The sequence below is a fragment of the Cavia porcellus genome, unplaced genomic scaffold, assembly GCF_034190915.1.
Source record: "Cavia porcellus strain 051 isolate PalLab524CR breed Dunkin Hartley unplaced genomic scaffold, mCavPor4.1 scaffold_1, whole genome shotgun sequence".
Lineage (NCBI taxonomy): Eukaryota > Metazoa > Chordata > Mammalia > Rodentia > Caviidae > Cavia > Cavia porcellus.
In genome coordinates, this window is record NW_026947484.1 from 58,434,010 (window position 1) to 58,452,754 (window position 18,745).

At 50.1% G+C, this 18,745-nt stretch overlaps 1 protein-coding gene across 2 annotated transcripts in view; it reads left to right on the top strand.

Annotated features, from left to right (window-relative positions):
- Window positions 1–18,745, top strand: part of Gldn (gliomedin) — a 47,250-nt gene that overhangs the window by 14,041 nt on the left and 14,464 nt on the right. For both annotated transcript variants that reach the window (XM_003471872.5, XM_063248720.1), the window contains exons 2-4: window positions 10,572–10,623; window positions 15,845–15,862; window positions 16,152–16,259. In XM_003471872.5, coding sequence (XP_003471920.1) covers window positions 10,572–10,623; window positions 15,845–15,862; window positions 16,152–16,259 — 178 coding nt within the window. The remainder of the gene's footprint in view (window positions 1–10,571; window positions 10,624–15,844; window positions 15,863–16,151; window positions 16,260–18,745) is intronic.

An 18,745-nucleotide genomic window follows, 5' to 3' on the forward strand; every position in this document is an offset into this window, starting at 1 on the left:
GACTGCAAAAGCATACAGCCTGAATTTTTTTTTTTTTTTTTTTTTTTGAGACAGGGCCTTGCTATCCAGTTCAAGCTGGCCTTGAGCTCACTTTGTAGCCGAGGCTGATCTCAAATTCACAATTCTCCTGCTTCAGCCTCAGCCTCCCGAGTGCTAGGATTACATAGGGCCTAACTCATGAAAGAGTTTGCTGATTAATAAGCAAGTGCTTCCAAATGAGCCAAAAATATCTTTTAAAAAATCTTCTAGCAATCAAGTAAAGTGTGCCAAAATATCATGACCAGTGCCCACCATAGGCAGTGAGAGGGCACCCCTGGGGGATAAAGGCAAGACAGTGGTACTCAAGGAACTGATGGGCTGGTGGGTTGGGGAGAAGTTCCCAAACACCAATGAGATGGAGCCATGAATAATAGGACTCCAGGAGCCTTCTAGATAAGGCTGTGGGCCACCAGAAGAGGCTGCAAGGAGGAGACGCAAGGAAGCTGTGTGGGAGGAGAGGGCCTTGGGCACGAGCGTGGGAGGGCACCTGGGCAGCAGGGGCCCAGCTGGCATCAGATGATGCCTATGGATGCAGGAACATCGCAAGTGTCTTCATTACTTCCTCTTTTCTTGCTATTTCTTATGGAGGTAAGAGTTTCTGACCTATATCATATTTATCTCTCTGAAGAACTTCTTTGTCATCATGTTTTAAAATTATTTTGCTTATGGAACTCTAGGTCGACAGTGTTTTTCTGGCTGAGAATGTGGTCAGTGGTAGAGTGCTTGCCTGGCAGATGTAAATGCCCTGGGCACTGCAGAAAGAAAGATAAAGTATTTTTCTTTCTGTTTTCTTACATCATTTCTGATGTTTTCCTTAGTTTTTCATGATATGTATCATTTCTCCTCTGGCTACCTTTTAGATAGTCTCTTTATCACAAGTTCTAAGTGATTTTGTTTTGATATTCCTTGGTGTGGTTTTCTTCTTGTGTCTGTGTTTGAGAACTGTTCAGCTTGTTGGACCATGGATTTCCAGTAAATTTTGGAGATTTTTCTGCTATTATTACTGCAGGCATTTTGTTATGCTCTCCTTGCCCTCCCAGGACTCTGCACACATAACTCTTTAAAGTTACCCACAGCTCAGTGCTGCTCTGCTTTGGTTCATTTGTTTGCTCGTTTGTTCTTGCAGTCCTGGAGATTGAACTCCGGGCCTGGTGCATGCTGAGAAGTGCTCACTGAGCCACACCAGGCCCTGCTCATTCACAAGGTCTTTTCTCTGGGTTTCACTTTGAGTAGTTCCTGTTGCTGTATTTTGAAGTTCTGTGAGTTTTCCTCTGTTCTGAGTGCCATTTAGTGCGCTTTTCATCTCAGACACTGTAGTTTTCATTTCTAAGAGGCAGGAATTGAGTGTGTCTGACCCTTCTCATGTCTGTTTAACAAGTTCAGCCTTTCCTCTGGCTTTCTGAACATATGGAATACAGCTGAGGAATTATTTCATTATTTTTCTCTACTAATTTGTTGTGTGTCACATCTGAGTGGATTTCCGTTGACTCATTTCCCACCCAACCCCGTCATTGGTTGTGCTCTTCCATTTCTTTTGGGCTATAGTGACTTCTTACTGGACTCCAGACTCGGTGAGCTTGCCTTCTCAGGTGCTGCAGTCCAGTGAAGCATCCTGAGGAAAGGCAGCTAGCCATCCCACAGAATACAGATGCTGGGCTCATGCCCAAAGTCCCACTGTTACCCAGCAGCCTCTTTGAGAACAGCACAGGACTGCTAGCTCTGGAGCTGAACCAAGAGAAAGTACAACCAAGAGCCTTTGCTGCTGCAGCTGCCTACTACCCGGGCAACTGAAAGAGTAAGACATTACCAAGTACCAGGCACTTCAACTGGGACGGGATCTGGCTGGGAAGCTGGGTTGCTGGAGCCTGCTGGGCTTCAGGCAGGAGAAAGGGAGCTTTAGAAAGGACTTGTGGCTACCACTGAGGGCCTTTGTTTGGTGGGCTGTGGTGATGACTGATTTGTGCCTTAAGAATTCTATAAATCCTACCGAGTGCCATTCTGAGCCCAGTTGATAAACTGAATTGGCAAAATGTCTTTGTTGGAATTGTATGAATAGATGATATTTCATGAAGCAGAGTCAGATGATTTATGTGCAGTTCAATGTTTTAGAACACCAGTACAAACATACCAAGTTTTGGTTTTTGTGTGGGTTTTTTTATTTGTTTGTTCTGGTTTGGTTTTGGTTTTTTGGGTTTTAGGAGTTTTTTGGTTTTGGTTTGATTTGCTTTTTGTTTGTTTTTTGTCTTTCTGATACTAGGGATTAAACCCCAGGCCCTTTGCACTGAGCTATATCCCTAGCCCTTTTTTATTTTGAGATAGGGTCTCCCTGTGTCTACACTAAGTTGCCCAGGCTAGGCTCAAGGAAGGTTGCAAGCCTCATGCCTCAGTGTCCAGATGCAGTTAATAAGAAGAAACCACCAGACCATCTGTTGTACTGGCCAGGCTTTCCCAGCCTTCCACCTGAGGTCAGACCCTGACAAAGGTCTCAGAGGTACCTGTGAGAGGACCAGCTTCTCCATCCTTGTGTATATCCTCACTGTTCATGGCATGTGGAGTTTCAAAGGCCTGGATCATGGCTGAAGGAGTTTTCCAGGGATATTGACATGCAGATGTTTGCCGGAACAGCTTTCCAGCTGAGATGGCTGCAGAGCCCTCAGCCACACCCAGGCTTCTTGCATGCAAGACAGCCAGCCAGTGCTTCTGGGTGGCCTTCAGTCTAATGCTTGTTAGTCATTTGTTCAACATTTTACCAAAGACTCCAGGAGTGACTAAAGCAGAGGGAGCGGGCTGCCAGAGCCTGCAGGCTGTCTCCAGATCCTAGCTGGCAAAGCAGGTCGCTGAGAGGTAGATCCTAATTCTTGGGACGAGGTTTCCTGCCCTGTTCAGACCCATTTGTTAACCGGAAGCGCTGGTGGGTCCCGTGCTCTCACATGGCAGTGTCAGCCTTCTTGGCACATTGTCGTTCCGTCTCTGCCTGGCTGACCCAGCCTGCCCAGCCCTGGTGTGCACTTGGTACAGACACTGACTCAGTGTCGCATGAAAAGTTTGTGTGTTACTACTCTGTGGGCCAGGGAACACCCATGTTTTCTGGCTTATGTGTCTCGGGAACTCTACATCACTTAGAATCTTCAGGGCCCTGTTTTCTAGGGACTGTGGCAGCATCTGAAAAGATGTAAGTGTCTTGGACAAACAGGCACAGTGAGAAACAGCAGCCACATAGTGGATCTTCAGTTTCTATCACAGAGGAGTTCAAACTTCCTCCTGAAGTTTCAAGTTTAGTCCCGAAATAGATTGAAAAGAGACAGATTAGTAGGAAAAAAAAGTGTACACATTTTATTACATGCCTAAGCAGAGGAATCATACAAATTATAAATGAAATTCAAGGAAAGGGCCAGGTGGTTGAAGCTTAAGTAACATTTTGAACCATGGAAAGAAATAGGAGCTCAAAGCTCTGGAAGAAAGAGGTGGCAGCAGGTTTCAGGAGTAAACAGAAGTTGTCTTGGGTTGCAGATAAAGCTTTTGAGAGGCCCAGAAAACAGCTTTTAAAACCCATCTCTGTGGTGGTGATTTTTAATCGCTTCCTGGTGGTTAATCTTTCCTTGTGATTTAATGAGATTCCTGAGGAGAGAGTTTAAGACAACCACACTTCTTTAGGAAAGGAACCAACGAATCCCACAGAGAGCCCTTCCTGAGCGTGAGGAGAGCGGTATTTGAGAGGCTAGAGAATCCTGTTCCAAGGCAGCTTCTAAGGTCTTCCCAATCCTTTTAATCCAGAAGTGTGAAGCACACTGCAGCACCAGATTTTGGGTGTGGTTTTCTGAGCTCCAACATTGTAAACATTGTTATTGCCAGACAGACAAAAGCAGTACCACTGACTGAGGAGCACAGGCCCGGCTAGAGGTACAAGTTACCAATTCTGAAATATTTACCGAGTGCTGAGCACATGCTCAGTGTCATTCTAGTACTGGGAAAGCCTCCAGAGGAGTGAAGGGAACAGACAGGATGGACCAGTCCCTACCAGGGGAAGCCTGCGTTAGAAGCCAGGGAACATGGAGGGCACCACTGTCCCCACAGGGTAGCACTGACAGGGAAGTGGCAGTCCAGGCCCCAAAGATCTCTGTGGAGCCTCAGAGCCCCTCCACGCAAGGTTCCAGCAGGTCAAGCTGGAATTTCAAGACTGTATTTTTCACATAAAAATAATTCACATACAAGCTGAGGGACCTCAGCCCAAAAATGACATGAAATCTCAGTTTTACAGCAATTATCACAGTTTATGTAGTGTGGGGAAGAAATATCTTGACTTTTTTCCTGATTGGCTGTGTCTTGGTTATTATTTTCATTGCTGAGACAAAATACCCTACACCCAAAATTAAAGGGGAAAGGTTTTTTGGCTCACAGTTTGTAGATGTTTCAGTCCATTATCAGCTGGCTTCAAGGCAGGGTGGTGTGACAGAGGGGCACCACAGAGGAGAGCAGTTCATGGGGCCTACAAGATAGCAAAAGCAGTAAGGAGGAGGAAACAAGACTCTTTCTGTCTCCTGTACTGTGTGTAGGCTATCTGCCATAGGCAGATGGAGCACTCACACACTTAACCCTAGCCAGCACTGCGCCAGACCAACCAGAGGACTAATTTAGCAATCACACACTCTTAATTCCAGCATCACACACACTAGATTCTGTCACTCTGAAAAAGTGCTGTGACCTCATGAGGCTTTGGGGGCATCTAGACACCAACCATAACGGGGTTATCACAACATTTTTAAGGCAACTAATAAAATTGACTGACTTGTGTTCATTGAATCTTGCTGACAAGGACAAAATGTACTTTGTATTTCATTTGGTTTTGTTTTGATGTTCAGGGAAAAGAAATCAGAAAGACTAAGTTTTGATTAGATGGTTGCCAGAGGGTGGCCTTGGATATCCAAACTGTGATTTGCTTGCTTGCTTTTTTCTAAACAAAGACAACTCCACATTACCCTTGGGGTTTGTGATTGTCTTCATCACATCTTGATCTGGGTGCAAATTCCCTGCTCTTCTCAGTGGTGAGTCCAAAGTGGGTGGCTTTAGTTTTAGACTCCCTGGAGAGATTTCTCCAACCCTCCAGAGACAAGCTGCTGAGTCACCGGAGTAGCCATGTCGCCAGTGCAAGGAAGCTTAAGCACTGCCTGGCTATCGAGTCCAGGAGTTCGTCTAACAGGATTATGTGCACGCATGTAAGAACATCAATTTACGTATGCATAGGAAGAGTATTTTTGACTGTCTACCATGGCTGGGTTTAAGTTACCAAATAGACCAGCTCTGGAAGGCAGTTTCACATTTAAATACTGTTCCAGTCAGCACTGGGAGCTGCACTTGGGGAGTCAGGGGAAACTCTGGCTGACCCATGTTTTCAGCAACATGCAGGCAGATCAGCTAGTGAGAATGGCAGGTTTGCTTCTTTACTTCTTCCTGAATTAATCTTGAGGGAAAGAGGTACCAGGAAGGGAACTCAGAAGGGCAGTGGTCAACCAACTGTGTGGGCAGGGCAGCTCACACACCTAGCCCTGTCTATCCTAAGGAGGCAGCGAAGCTCCATTGAATTTCCTGGTTTTGCACAGAAACTGACCCATTTTCAACTATGACTTTATTTGTAAGACTCTAGTGTTCTACTCATGAGCAAAGTAAGCTAAAGACAAGTCTGCATTTCAAGTAAAATCCATGCCCTGCTGTAGCAAAGGCTAAGCGGCTGGAGAAAGCTTAGCAAGTAGCTCTTCCCGGCGGCGGCAAGTGATGCTGGCCAGCCCTCCACCTACTCTCCAGTGTCCTTCCTCCCCTCACCCAGGCCTTGGAACGCACTCCACACACTCCGCAGCCCAAGTGGGGGCAGCTTGAAAATCTTCCGCTAGCCACCCCCTGGCTTGCACAGGGTTAGCCAGGACCAGCCCTGACCCTCTTCACCCAGGATGGCTCCAGTTTTGTTTGCTTTACTTTGGGGTTTGACAGTTTATTTGAGAAAAAGAACAGTCTACTGCTTACGAACAACTGGACAATCACGGGACTAAACAACTGTTCTAGTTCATTCTCTTGATGTGTATAGAAACAATAGAGATTTGTCCAAATCATTTCAAGCGCTGGAGGGTAGTGACGAGGGTGCGGTTGTTAGACCCATCTCACTCCCGTGCTTCTCCCTCCCTCTCTCTCTCCCTCAAAACACAGCAAAGGAAAAAAAAAATCACCCATTATTCCAACATGTCTTTTAAAACTGTCTAAATGAAATGCTGAAAAGTATCCCTTTTCAGTATATGAATAAATATAGACAATCTCAGATACGGAAGTGCTGAGACAAAAGGCAAGCGTAGCCTCGGTCTGGGGGGGCGGAAGGAGCCATCCTCAGTCTGTCAGGGGGAAGCCATCCGTCCATGGTTTAGTCCTTGCCCCCACCACTTGTTTTCTGTGCTTGTTCAAACACTTCTGGCTTTTTGTTTTCAACCAGAAAGTTCTGTTTTGTTATGTGGCTTGACCTGCCCTAAGCTTTTATCACTTTGCAGCACAGTACATGTCCGTCTACCTCGTCCTCTGTAACTTTCTTCACATGCTCCTCATGGACAGACATCAAGGTCCTTTGCCTGCTTCTGCCAGTGTGTCACAAAGCCTCCTTGTCCGGGTGTCTTCGAATGCTCTTCCTAGAAGTGAGATTTGTAATTCACACAGCCCAAATGTGTCCCAGCTCCAGGTAGTTTGAATGACAGCCAGCTCAAGTCATCTGAGGCCAGGTTAGCGAGAGATCTATTACTTTTCTCCTGGGGCCCCTTCCTTGGCCGGGGTCTCCATGGATTCTACTGACCCAGTGACATCAGTCCTCTTTTCAGAGACAAAATGGAGGTCTGGTCAGGCCACGTGCAGGACCCCTTTTGGGTAGGGATGGTTCCTTCCTGCCTGTCACAAAGAGTTGGGGCAAAATACAGGTCATCAGGAGAAAAGCATAGGAAATTTGCTCTGTGACTGTTTTCCAGGCCCAGGGTTCCTGCCAGTTGAGGTGTTGGTTTGATGCTGCATGCTAGATAAGCGGGAGCATGAGTGGACACAAAGGCTGTGCTCTGATGCTGATATCCAAGGGGTGCCCTGTAAGCCCTAGATGCCCTCGCTGTGCAGGCCAGGAATAGTGCAGGCCATTCTCAGACAAGATAGGTCAGACGGTTTGATTATGGCCAGCTCCAAGACAGAAAGACAGGGAAAATTAAAGCCACATTTTTGGACTTTATGACTTGCTTTAAGGAAAAGGAATTCCATGATCAGTCTGAGAGGGCAGAAAGTCTAGTTTCTGGGGTGTTCTTGGCAGGGAGATAAAGGAGTGGCTAGGAGACCAAGAGAAGCCCAGTGTCTTAGTTACTTTTTACTCATTGCTGAGACAAAATACCTGAAGCCCAAGTTGGGAAAGGAAAGGTTTATTTCTTACAGTTTTTTGAGGTTTCAGTCCACACTCAGTTGGCTCCAAGGCAGGCGGGCATGGCTGGGCCGCAGTTCATGGCAGTTGCAAACAGCAAACAGAAACCAGCAAAGAGCAAGACACACCTTCTCCCTACCATTACATCACATCCTGGCTCCACCCCTATGTGGGTGTAGCACTGACACCATCAATGCAAGCACTAGACAATGAACCAATCACAAATACACAATGCAAACTCATGAGGCCTGGGGGACACTGACATAAACCATGACACCCAGGGAAACCTTGTTTCTTGGGTGTTGTCAGCTCCCCCACTGCACGATATGTCCCTCTCCATTGCTGCTCTGGGCTCAGCATGAGATGAAATGGAGTGGGAGGGTATGTTTTTTCTGGGGAGATGACTATATTCTCAGTGACACTGTGGCCCAGAGTCAGTAGACCTGGGCTTTTGGGGTACATTCTCTACTTTATTCTCAGGGTGACAGTTATTCCCACAAAATATGTCCTGCATGCCGAAGCAATTGAGTTGAGAGGGATTTCCCCCCTCAGCCTTGGACACTTTCCTGTCCTGTGCTCCACGCTCTGCACCACCAGAATCTTGTGTCAGAGACCAGGGTCAGTGGCCCCTGTCACCATCCAAGGCGGTTCTCCTCATGGGGCATGGGCAGGTATTAAAGAGACCTATGTATGAACAAGCTGCCATCAGACATGATCTTAGTATGAGGCCAAAAGTCAGGGGTGACAGAGGGTGCCGCAGGCTTCTCCTGCTGGGAACAGAGAGAGCCTGACTTTTGAGGCCTCTTGTGGCCATCAGCGAAAGCCCTGGCCTGGATACAACATGCCCTGCAAAACAGAGTGGAGCAGGAAAGCCATGGGCGTGGCCCTCCGAAGGGGCAGGGACCTGTCCTGGACAGAACCTGCCCACATCCCCAGGATGGTGATACCTGGCTTCTCCAAACAGGAAAATAAACTTTCTGTACTTCTTTATGGCTATGAGTTTTTATATCACATGTTTCACTTTAATGTGGTCTTCTACAGCCTAAGTTTCAAAATATTCCTAAATGAAGATTAAAATAACTTTGTGATAAATATCTAAAATGATAGTGTATGAATGAAGCCCGAAGGTTGGGAAATAAAAACTTCTTCATAGTTGTTAGCTGCTCCCACCCCATACTAGTGATGTGTCAGACAGAAAGGCTGATTTTCCCTATTGATGCTGTTTATTTCAAATTAACCCTCCTGCCGTGATCCCCCAGGCAACAAATGAAGCATTGTGAAATCTTTTCTAGTCCTCTCAATGGGCAATTAGAGATTCTTGAAGACAATAAATTTTGTTCATATTGTACCTAATTATGCTCATTTATGAAAATGACTAAAAACAGTGAATCAAAATTTTTTATCTGGTTACTGTAAGACAATCATCCGAGCCAAAAGAGAGAGGACAGTGGACCTGGAATCGGGCACCTGGAGGGAGCCTGGCTCTGCCTGGAGCAGGCTGCGTGCTATCTCTAAGCCTCAGCTCCCCTAGCCGGGAGATCAGTGCTGCTGGGCATGAGCAGCAGGATTCGGCCAAGGTGCTGGTGAGTCTTGAGTTCATAAGCCAGGATGGGACGCGCCATCCTCAGTGTGTAGGGAGCGTTGCTTCTGCCCTCCTTGGGCTCAGGTCCCTCATGTACAGCTGTGTAGTAGTTCATGTAACCTGTGCTCTGCCTCCTGTCCACTGTAAGTCAGCCCTAGAGGACCCACGTTGCCTCGCACAGTCAGTGCTGCATGCGGTTATCACCCGTGTGCTTCAGAGGACAATGGAAAGAAACAGTGCATGTGTTCGGGACAGGCGCACTCTCTCTCTATCGACCTGCAGTTGGTTGGATCTGTGGCTGTGGAACCTCAGAGACGCAGGGACCCACTGTATGTGTCTCTTGTATTATCCACCTTAAATCACTCACACATGCTTTATACACATATAGTACATACGATATAGTCTAAAGTAGCCAACAGATACCTGTGGACTGACCAGACAAGGAGCAGAAACAGAACAACCTTGCCTCAGGACCACCCAGACAGTGCAATAAACCTAGATAAACACAGAAGCACTTTTCCCTTCAACTTGGAACGTGTTCTAAAAAATAATTTAGTTGAAAGATTAATCGGTGAAATTTTTGAATAAAATAAAGGACATAGCACGCCTGCTCTTGCAGTCTTCCAACCTTGCCTTCCATTCCCCCTCACTTGAGGATTTTTATTCTGTCTCCAAAAGTATTCCAGAAAGCCAAGACAGAGAGCATTTCAAAATCAGTGAGAGAGAAACACTGGTGTGTACAGTGCTGTTTGATAGAAATGTGCTGCTCTGTGCTTTGCATTTCATCATTATTTTAAGCACTGCTTCTGCCCTTAGACATTAGGGAGGAGCCGGGAAGATAACAAGGTCACATTTGGCTCCGGAGGCCTCAGGCAATGGGAATCAGCTGTAGGGATGCACCAAGATGAAACACAAAACCACTTTCCCCTCCGTCAGTACATGTTCTTCTAAAAAACAATTCCATTTAAAAGAGTAACTGGCAGACAGTGTGACAGTTGTGAATCAAATGAAGGACCTAGCAGCCTTGAGCAGCTCCCCTCCAACCTTGCCCTGCATTCCTGTGGCAGGGGATACCCACTGGTGAGCGGACAGTGTCTGTGGGCAGGAGAATCCCTGTCATCTTGGGTCACTTCCCAAATGCCAGAGACCTAGCTAGCTCAGCCTTTTTGGCAGGTGATGTAGTATTCACATTTTCAGAGGAGGAAAACATAATGTCAGGAAGTCACACCCCTCTCCAGTAAGTGCGTCCCCCAGCCACCATGCCCAGCACTCCAACCACTGGATTTGGGGTTCTCTCCTCATCCTCCATCATTTTGAAGTTGATAGAAATCTAAGAGGTTCTGTTGACAATGGTGATAGATGAACCCATCTATCAAACAACCTTATGTTTTAAGGGGTTCTTTTCAGCATTAGCTGTCTCCAGATATTTCACATTATCTGGGAGGCACATATTGGGTCTTTAGACCCACCCTGCCCATCTGAATCAGGGTGAGTCCAGGGGTGCTACTGACCTCCCTCTCTCCGCAGATCCGAGTGATGCTGGACCTGTGCAACAGCACCAAAGGCATCTGCCTCACAGGTAGGATGGGGACCACCACACAGCCTGTGCCGGCACTGGCACCACCCACCACAGGGCAGAATGGGCCTGTAGCAACACTTGCCTTGTAAACAGGCATGTTGGCTGACTTCTACCAGATGTTTTTAATGGGCTAAGAACCGGTTGTAATATAATTATGCAAATAATAATATTTTCTGGTATTGCCATAGAAATAGAGCCATGGAAAATAACTAGGACTTGGGTAATGAGAAACGGGCAACACCATGAGCCAGGGCCAGACATATCACCCTGGGTCATGTGCATAGCGTGGACAAGAAGTTCTGGAAGGAAACTGCTAAGTAGCCAAGACATTCTTTTCTGAAGACTCTTCCAAACAGTAGGAACCCTGGGCTAGGTGGGCCCTGGCCCTCTCCTCCATGAGCCATTGATGTGTGGGAAGTTAGAAAGCTACTGGCTAGAGGTGCAGGGAGCCTTAGGACAGAGAACAGCTGGAGGACAGTACAGCTAGAAGAGGATTTTCCATCTCTGGGTCATCTGAGGAGACACCCTGTCCCCCACCTTCAGAGGTGAGCACAGGGGAAACTAGGCCCCAGAGCAGAGTCGACAGCACTGCCCCAGGCCAAAGGAGACTCTGCAAAGACCAAGGACCGAGGATGAGCTGTGTGGCCAACTTCAGGCCTTCAGCCTCTGCTGTCCACTGAGAAGCAGCATTCCCAGGAAATGGGGAGAAGGGCAAGGCCCCTGGGGCTTAAGAAGATGATTACAAGTCTTTGAAGCCAGCTGAAGCTGTCTGGGCTCCCAGGTGAGCGACCCAGGCTCAGTCGGGAGACTGTGTCAACACCTCACAGCGTGAGAAGCCTTGCTCCACCTGTACCTGGTCATCTGTAGTGTCCACTCTGCTTCCTGTTGTTACCTGTCCGGCCTGACAGGCACATGGAGCGCCAGCGGGTTTGCTGCAGGAATGAACCTGAGCTGTGAGCCTGAGATGTGGAGGAGGTGCGCTTCCCTCGGACCCCTCAATACAAGCTCCACTCTCCTGCACTCACGGAGCTTCAGAGAGAAGAGCTGGGACGCTTCAGCCCCTTGGGAAATGCTAATGGAATTACTCAGGGCACCCTGCAGCCCTCACAGAGAATTAAACCTCTTTGGGGCAGCCAGATCCTTTGTTCAGAAACTCTTGCAACTGAAGCACCTTCCTTCAGCTGTGAAGTCCCTTCTCTGAGCTGTCTTGAGGCAGTAATGAGTGCTAGAGAAATGCTCAGTGGATGGAGAGACGGGCACAAAAGCTGGCTGAGAGGCCCAGAGAAGCTTCTTCTTGCTGGTTTTCATCGCAAGGGCCCGAGAGCCATGCTGTGTGGTGAATGTGCAAGGCACAACTATAGAGACCACTTAGGCAGCGCGGGCGGGTGGCAGGGATGGCGTCCATGCTAGATTCTTGAATACTCCAAATGCTTCTCGAAAGCCAGTATTTTCTCCATCCAAGCCAGCTTGAAATCAGGTCTCCTTTTACACAGAAAGCTCTTCAATAAAGAACTCGAGCATGAAAAATGCAAGTTGTAAAGCAAAAAGCTGCTTGGGGTAGAACACCCTGCCTGGGTGAGTGAACAACAGGACCCAGAACGGGACTGGGGGAGACCTGGGGAGCAGCGGAGTGTTTGTCCACAGGCCCAAGGGATGCCAGCAGAAGGGGTCCAGAGGGAGACCTGGCCTCACACTAGACTGATCTTCAGAGCAGGCAGGCATGGGTGTGGGTGCAGCTCAGAGGAGGAGAACCTGCTCAGCATGCACAGGACCTGGGTCTGATCCCCACACCACACACAAGCAAGTGCATGTTACCATGGGCCTAGGCCAGCTGTACATTGGAACCCTGTCGTGTGGCCTTGTGCAGCCTGGGGCTTCTCAGCGATTCTCTAGCTACAATGGCAGGAGGAGTCTGTCAGGCAATGTATGGCATATACTTTTCCAGATTCGTCTTTTACTCCTGGGCCCACATTTCCTTGGGACCCCAGAACCATATGTTGGCTTGCAACAGGTAAATTCTTGATTTTTTCTACTCGGACTTGGAAAATGTCAGATCCGTCATGTTGCTGAACTTCTTGTTGGGGCAGAGACACCTCAAATACACAGTGCCCATTCTCCTTGCAGGGGCGGGGATACCTGTCTTCACTCCTTCTGCCCAGGCGGACATCCATGCCATATCCCCATGGTCCCACATGGCTTGAGGTCTCTCTTTTCTGGCATACCAGAAAGCCACTGCTTCCATGGATTGGATTGGCACTTAAAACCTACCGGCCATTCCTACTGCACTTTATTTTTTGGTTTTTTGTTTTGAGACAGCTATGCAGCTCAGGCTGGCTTTGAGCTCACTTTTTAGCCCAGGCTGGTCTCGAACTCACAGTGATCCTCCTGCCTCAGCCTCCTGAGTGCTGAAATTACAGGTGTGTGACATTATGCCCAGCTTACCTACTGCATTTTAAAAGGATTCCATAGCCATAACCCAAAGTGGCAATGCACCCATGAGACTGAGCTGAAGCTGCAGTTTAATGGGGACTCATGAGAAGAGATTCTTTTCTCATCACTGCCTGAGGACTTTGCCCACAGCTGGGCCAGGAAGCTCCCGAGGTGCTGTGCGGCCATGGAGACCAGAAGGACAGTCTGTGCTCTGACCACGGGCAAAGCTGCTTATGTTCTCGCCTAATTGGACGTCCTGAGTAACTCAGTTGGTATAGTATTTGTGGTTCAGCCCTGAGGCCATTCCTTAGAAGAGCCAAGCAGCTGGCTCTCCGGGGAAAAGCTTCACACCGCCCCTGGCCCAGCTCCTGCTTGGCCCTGAAGCTATGGCCAGCAGGAAGCATGCATGCAGGGATCATTACAGGAGGAGGAAAGGGAAAGAAGCTCCTGGCCTGTGGCTTAGTTTGGGGCACTGCATTTTCAGGAGCTCCTTCTAGAGCAGCAGAACTAGCCTCACCTTTGCAGGCATTTCTGTTGTTTTGGCTCGGTTTTCTTGGGCTCCTGTGTTGCTGCTGTCAGCAGGGAGCCATAGAGCTGCTGCCTCTGTGGTCCGTGCTGTGCTGAGCAGGTACCCGGGCTCCAGTGACCCCCATTTCAACCCCATTCCAGGGTCCAAGGGGAGGCCGTGGTGGGAAATTGGAAATCCTCGGGTGATTCTCCCCACTGTGTGTGTGACCCTAGGTGATCCCCTCTCAGGTCACATCACAGGTACCTGATCACAGCCCCGCAGGGCTGCCCCAGGCTGGGACCCACTCTGGGGACAGAGTCTGACCCTTCCTTACACCTCCTCACTCCCTGCCCAGGTCTGTGGTGCCAGTATTTCTTGTCTTGGTTAGGATTTTGCCATGTGCTACTGTAGGCACTTACCACTAGCTGTTACCTGAGAAGAAACAGTCGGGTGGAATGTCACAAGTTATGACAAGGACAGCGGGGTGTGTTTGTGGAAATAGGTGAGACCCTGCTTTGGCAGCTTCCACCTGTGAGGCTGCAGCACTGGTACCCAGCAAAGGCTTATGCATCATTCTGCAAAGCCAGGGATGTCTGCTCAGCTCTCCCAATGAATCCCGCTTCCTCTGTGACCAGGCGCGGGCTCTGTCGTCTCAACCCTGGGCACCAAGCTCACCCCCAGGAACACAGGGGAGCCATGGACAGCACCCTGTGCTCTTACAGCCCAGGGCTGCGAGCGTCTCACCCACCAGAATGAGACCTACATGTTTACCCTTTGAGCATGGGCTGAATGTGACTGAGTGCCTGCGGCCCAGTTGTCTGCAGCCCTTAGTAAAAGTGCAGGTTCCTGGGCCTTGCTCTAATTTCTTCCTGAGTGAAGCTCTCCAGAGGGGACCAAGTGCTGCATTTTAATAATCACTGCAGGTGAGGGGCTCGCACCATAGGAACTGTGACCAGGGTCACCATCTGGAGGCACTGCCCAGGGCCAGTAGGGCCCCAGGGCACAGCTCCAGTGACAGTGTCACCATGTCCCATGCATGAACATGGCAACACCATGAGGCTCTCCTGGAGTCTCTGAAACCTGCTGCACACACTCCATGTTGCTGCATCCAGTAGGCAGCGCTATTGTCAAATCACCCTTCTGACCTCTGTGGAATGTCCACCTCCTGGCTTCCTGGTGTCTGTGTGCGCCACCTGGTGGCATGCCTGGAGTCACAGGCTGTACTGACTAGAAAAGGCAGGCAGGTGTCCCAATCATTTGAACCAAAGCGGGTCGCAGGTACTAAGCGCATACCCTCCAGCACCTATTTCTCTGAGTGCCCCCATGTTCCTGGCCTCTGGCATCTGTGTCTCAGGCTTCCAAGTATCTGAGAGGGCTTCTACCTCATCAGACCTGTAGTCTTACTCCTCCCACCCAAATCTGGAACTACTAGCTTCCCCTGCAACTCTATAGTCACCACAGACTCACAGCCTCACCTTTGGTTTTGACTACAAAGATCTGGAGATTTCCTCTGTCTCTCTGTGCCTCTTTCATCTCAGTCCACCCAGTTCTGTTCAATTTCAGGCCACTCAGGTTTCCCAGCATCCCCCTGGCTTCGACACTCCCGGAGCTCCCTGCGCCTCTCCCATGTGGTCCCTGCCTCTTGACTTGGCTTCAGTGTCCACCCCACCCACAGCCAGATTCATGCTTATCTCTGCCCTCTCCAGGGTGCCAGTCCCCCTCCTCCTGCCCTGAACCCTGCCAGTTCTCACTTGCGTACCTTTGTGCCCACTGGCCCCTGCTGGGTACGCCCACCCTCATGCCAGCAGCTGAGGCCTAGCGTTTCTTCAGAGCCATAGTTCAATACTCCCCTTCCTGGAAGCCTTCACCGACAGCTGTGCATCCAAGTACCCCAGGACCCCTCAGGTTACTTCATGGCTCCCCGTATTGCAGTGAGGTTCCAAAGCCCCTTCCCCACATAGATGCAAGCCCTTCAGACACAGGGGCTGAGACTCTGGTACGTTAGAGTTCGGTGCAAGTAGTAAGTGCTTGATAAATGCTGACTTGGGAAATTGTCATATGTGGTCTGGAGAAACAGAAACTAAAAAAAGAGAGAAACGTTTCTGGATGTTAGCACTTAAGCAAAAATGATTAGCAAATGAACCCGCTGAATTTCTCTGAAGGGAAAGTATAATGAGCTCTAAATACAAGAGGTGGGGCGGCTTTCCAGGACACTTTAAGGAGGGGGTGCTGTTTTCTTGCTTCCACCTGCAGCTTACCATCAAAATTTCTGTTCTGTTCTAGGACCACCTGGCCCACCAGGTAGGTGCTGTGGCCTGCCTTCACTCCCAGGGAAGATGGGGCGGGCTGGTCCCCAGGCTCCCTCTGATGAGAGCAAAGTGGGGGAAGGGAAGGGAGCAGAGGCAGCCAGCTACTCCGTTCCCTTCTCTGTGTTCCCGTCACCTGGAGCCTGCCAATCCTGTCCCCCCCACCCCACCCCAGCTGTCACCACTTCAGATAGCAGGAGAGGAACCCGCTCTTCCCTTGCCCACGGGGACTCACGTCAACGTTGGTGTAGATTGTAAGTTCCTGTTTCTGTGTCTTGACTCAGGACCTCCGGGAGTCAGTGGATTACCAGGACACAATGGAACTGATGGACAGCCTGGACCCCAGGGCCCAAAGGGCGAAAAAGGAGCAAACGGAAAAAGAGGAAAAATGGGTATTTTGGCACCTTGTCTAATTAGTTCCTTATTTCTCGTCTCATGGTTGCATCTGGGGTAAGCTACAGGCACCAGCAGCCATGTGCTGCACCTCCTGCCCAAGGACCAGGTTCCTCCTGCCTGGAAGCTGCTGCATGCTGGGTACCATAGGCATCTTTTCTGTCCAACCCTGGTGCATGCTTCTGTCAAACTGGAGGGTCCGTCAGTCTCCCTGGGAATTGGCTCCCACTTTCTGCTCTCTCTGATGCAGAGGGAAATGTGGATGGAGCAGGAGCCAACAGCCCAGGGGAAGGGAACACTGTGGGGTGTGTGTAGCCATGGGGCTCACACCCACATTCTGTCCAGGCTCCCGCTCTGCCCTTGCTGCCTCCTCCTCCCCACTGAGTCCTTGCATTCTTGGAAAACTCACTGTGCTGACACTGACCCCATTCTGTGGGCCCTGTTCCCAGTCAGATGAGTGCTCTGCCTGCAGGAGCAGAATGGCAGCCTCCAGGCAGCTCTGAGCCTGGAGCTTGGCTGGGGGTGTGGCCGAGGAGACTGGCTCAGCCTTTGAATAGGGCATTGCTGTCATCTGGGCGAGGCCCAGAGGCACCAGAGTATCTGGTGTGTCCAGAGGGCAGTGACAGCCAGGCTAGTGCATCCTGGCAGAGGCTGGGCCAGGCTGGGGCAAGGGCTGCAGGGCTCTGGGTACCTGTCCTGGGAGTCCTCGGACAAGGACCAGCAGCTTCCCTATTGAGAGCTAGCCTCTGGAGGGAGAGGCCTTCAGGGCTCGGGCAAGAGTGCTGTGAGAAGCTCTAGGAAGGCTGGCTTACATGGTCCCCAAGTAAGAACACTGCCAAGACACAGAGAAGGCTGATTGTAGGAGCAGCCAGCTCCTCCTCACCTATTCAACCCTGGGCTCCAGGTGCAAACCCACCTACATGGGTCCTGGGCTGAGGGAGTACTAGCAGGTTTTCCCAACGCCTCAGCTGCCCTTCCGAGCACCTCTGCTGGCACTCGTCTGATGACCCAGGAAGAAAACTGCTGAGCACCTCTCCCTAAGCAGCACACCCACCCACATCACAGGGCCCAGTGCAATGGATGCACAAGGCATGGACTGCAGGCATGAGCAGTCCACGGCCGCTCGGGCGGCAGTTACAGCAGCAATTACAGAGCGGTGAGGGCCGTCCTGTCAGCTGGTATAATCGTGACAGCCACAGAGGAGCAGCAGTGTGGAATAACCACAGCCAGCAGCCTGCAGCATCCTGCCTTTCCCAGAAGACGCCAGTCGCTGGCTGACATGTGATCCACACCTGGACACTCAGTGCGGAGTGGGTAGAGACACAGCTGGGCTGGGGCTGCTGGCTGGGAAAGGAGCGGCTTCTCAGAAAGCTGGAGATGATGAGACCCAGCTTAGCGTGTGGCCACAACCAAGGGGAGGCAGAAAAGGAAGAGCTGCTCAGTTACAGAGTGAGGGTGGCAGAGTGTTCCGCACACTGGAGACTCAGAAAAGACCCCGCTCTGCAGACAAAGAGAACAGCCACCCCTGTAACCCCTGAAGCCTCCCTGGAAGCCAGGGACAAAGACCTGGGACAGGAGAAGAGGCCTGCAGTTCACCATGGCGGCCGGGTGTTACGATCGATCACCCACCCACCACCGTCATCACACAGGAGCTCGGACATCTCTCCTGTGTGGCCTGCCTGTGGGCATGGGAAATGTTGCCGATTTGGGGGACTTGTTAGCTCCAGCTGCAAGCACACAAGGGCCAAAAGCTGCTGCCCTCTGGGACTCCTGAGAGACTACCTGAGGAAGCTGGGGAGCCAAGGCTCAGAGACCCGACCCCCTGGTGTCTGCCCTGAGAAATGCTAGGAGCCATGGGGGAGCAGCACCGGGCCAGGCCCAGCTCAGCGCCCTGGTCCTGGCTCTTCTGGTTCCCCAGCCACGTGTGTGCGCCCCAAGTAAGTTCCTGGATCACTTTGTGCCCCAGAGTCCTGGTTTGTGAAATGGAGCCAATAACAGCTCCAGACTCAGCTGCCATTGGAAAGATTAAATGAGCCGGCACAGGAAGCACTTAGGACGTGGCCTGCAAGGGCAGCCTTTGTATTGGTGTGAGCCGTTACTGCTGATTATAAAAGGGGGAGGAGAAGCTTGGTTTTAGGCCAGAAGGAAGCCTTTTCTTTTATTCTTTTGTGCATTCACTCTCTTTTTTTTTTCTTCTGGCTTGTTCAATTTTTAAGCTTTTGCATTAATACAATTTTAGCTGGATATCATGCTACCTATCCATAATCCCAGCTATGCGAGAGGCTGAGTATACAGGTTTGAGGCTAGCAGCCTGGACAGCTTAGCCAAACCTTGCCTCAAAACAAACTTTTACTGTAGCTCGCTGGCAGAGCATGTACCTAGCGTGTGTGAGGGGCTGGCTTCCATCCCCAATACTGCAAAAGCAAATATATCATTTTTAAATCTACACATTGTAACTGTACCTGTTTGTGGGGCCCGGTGTGGC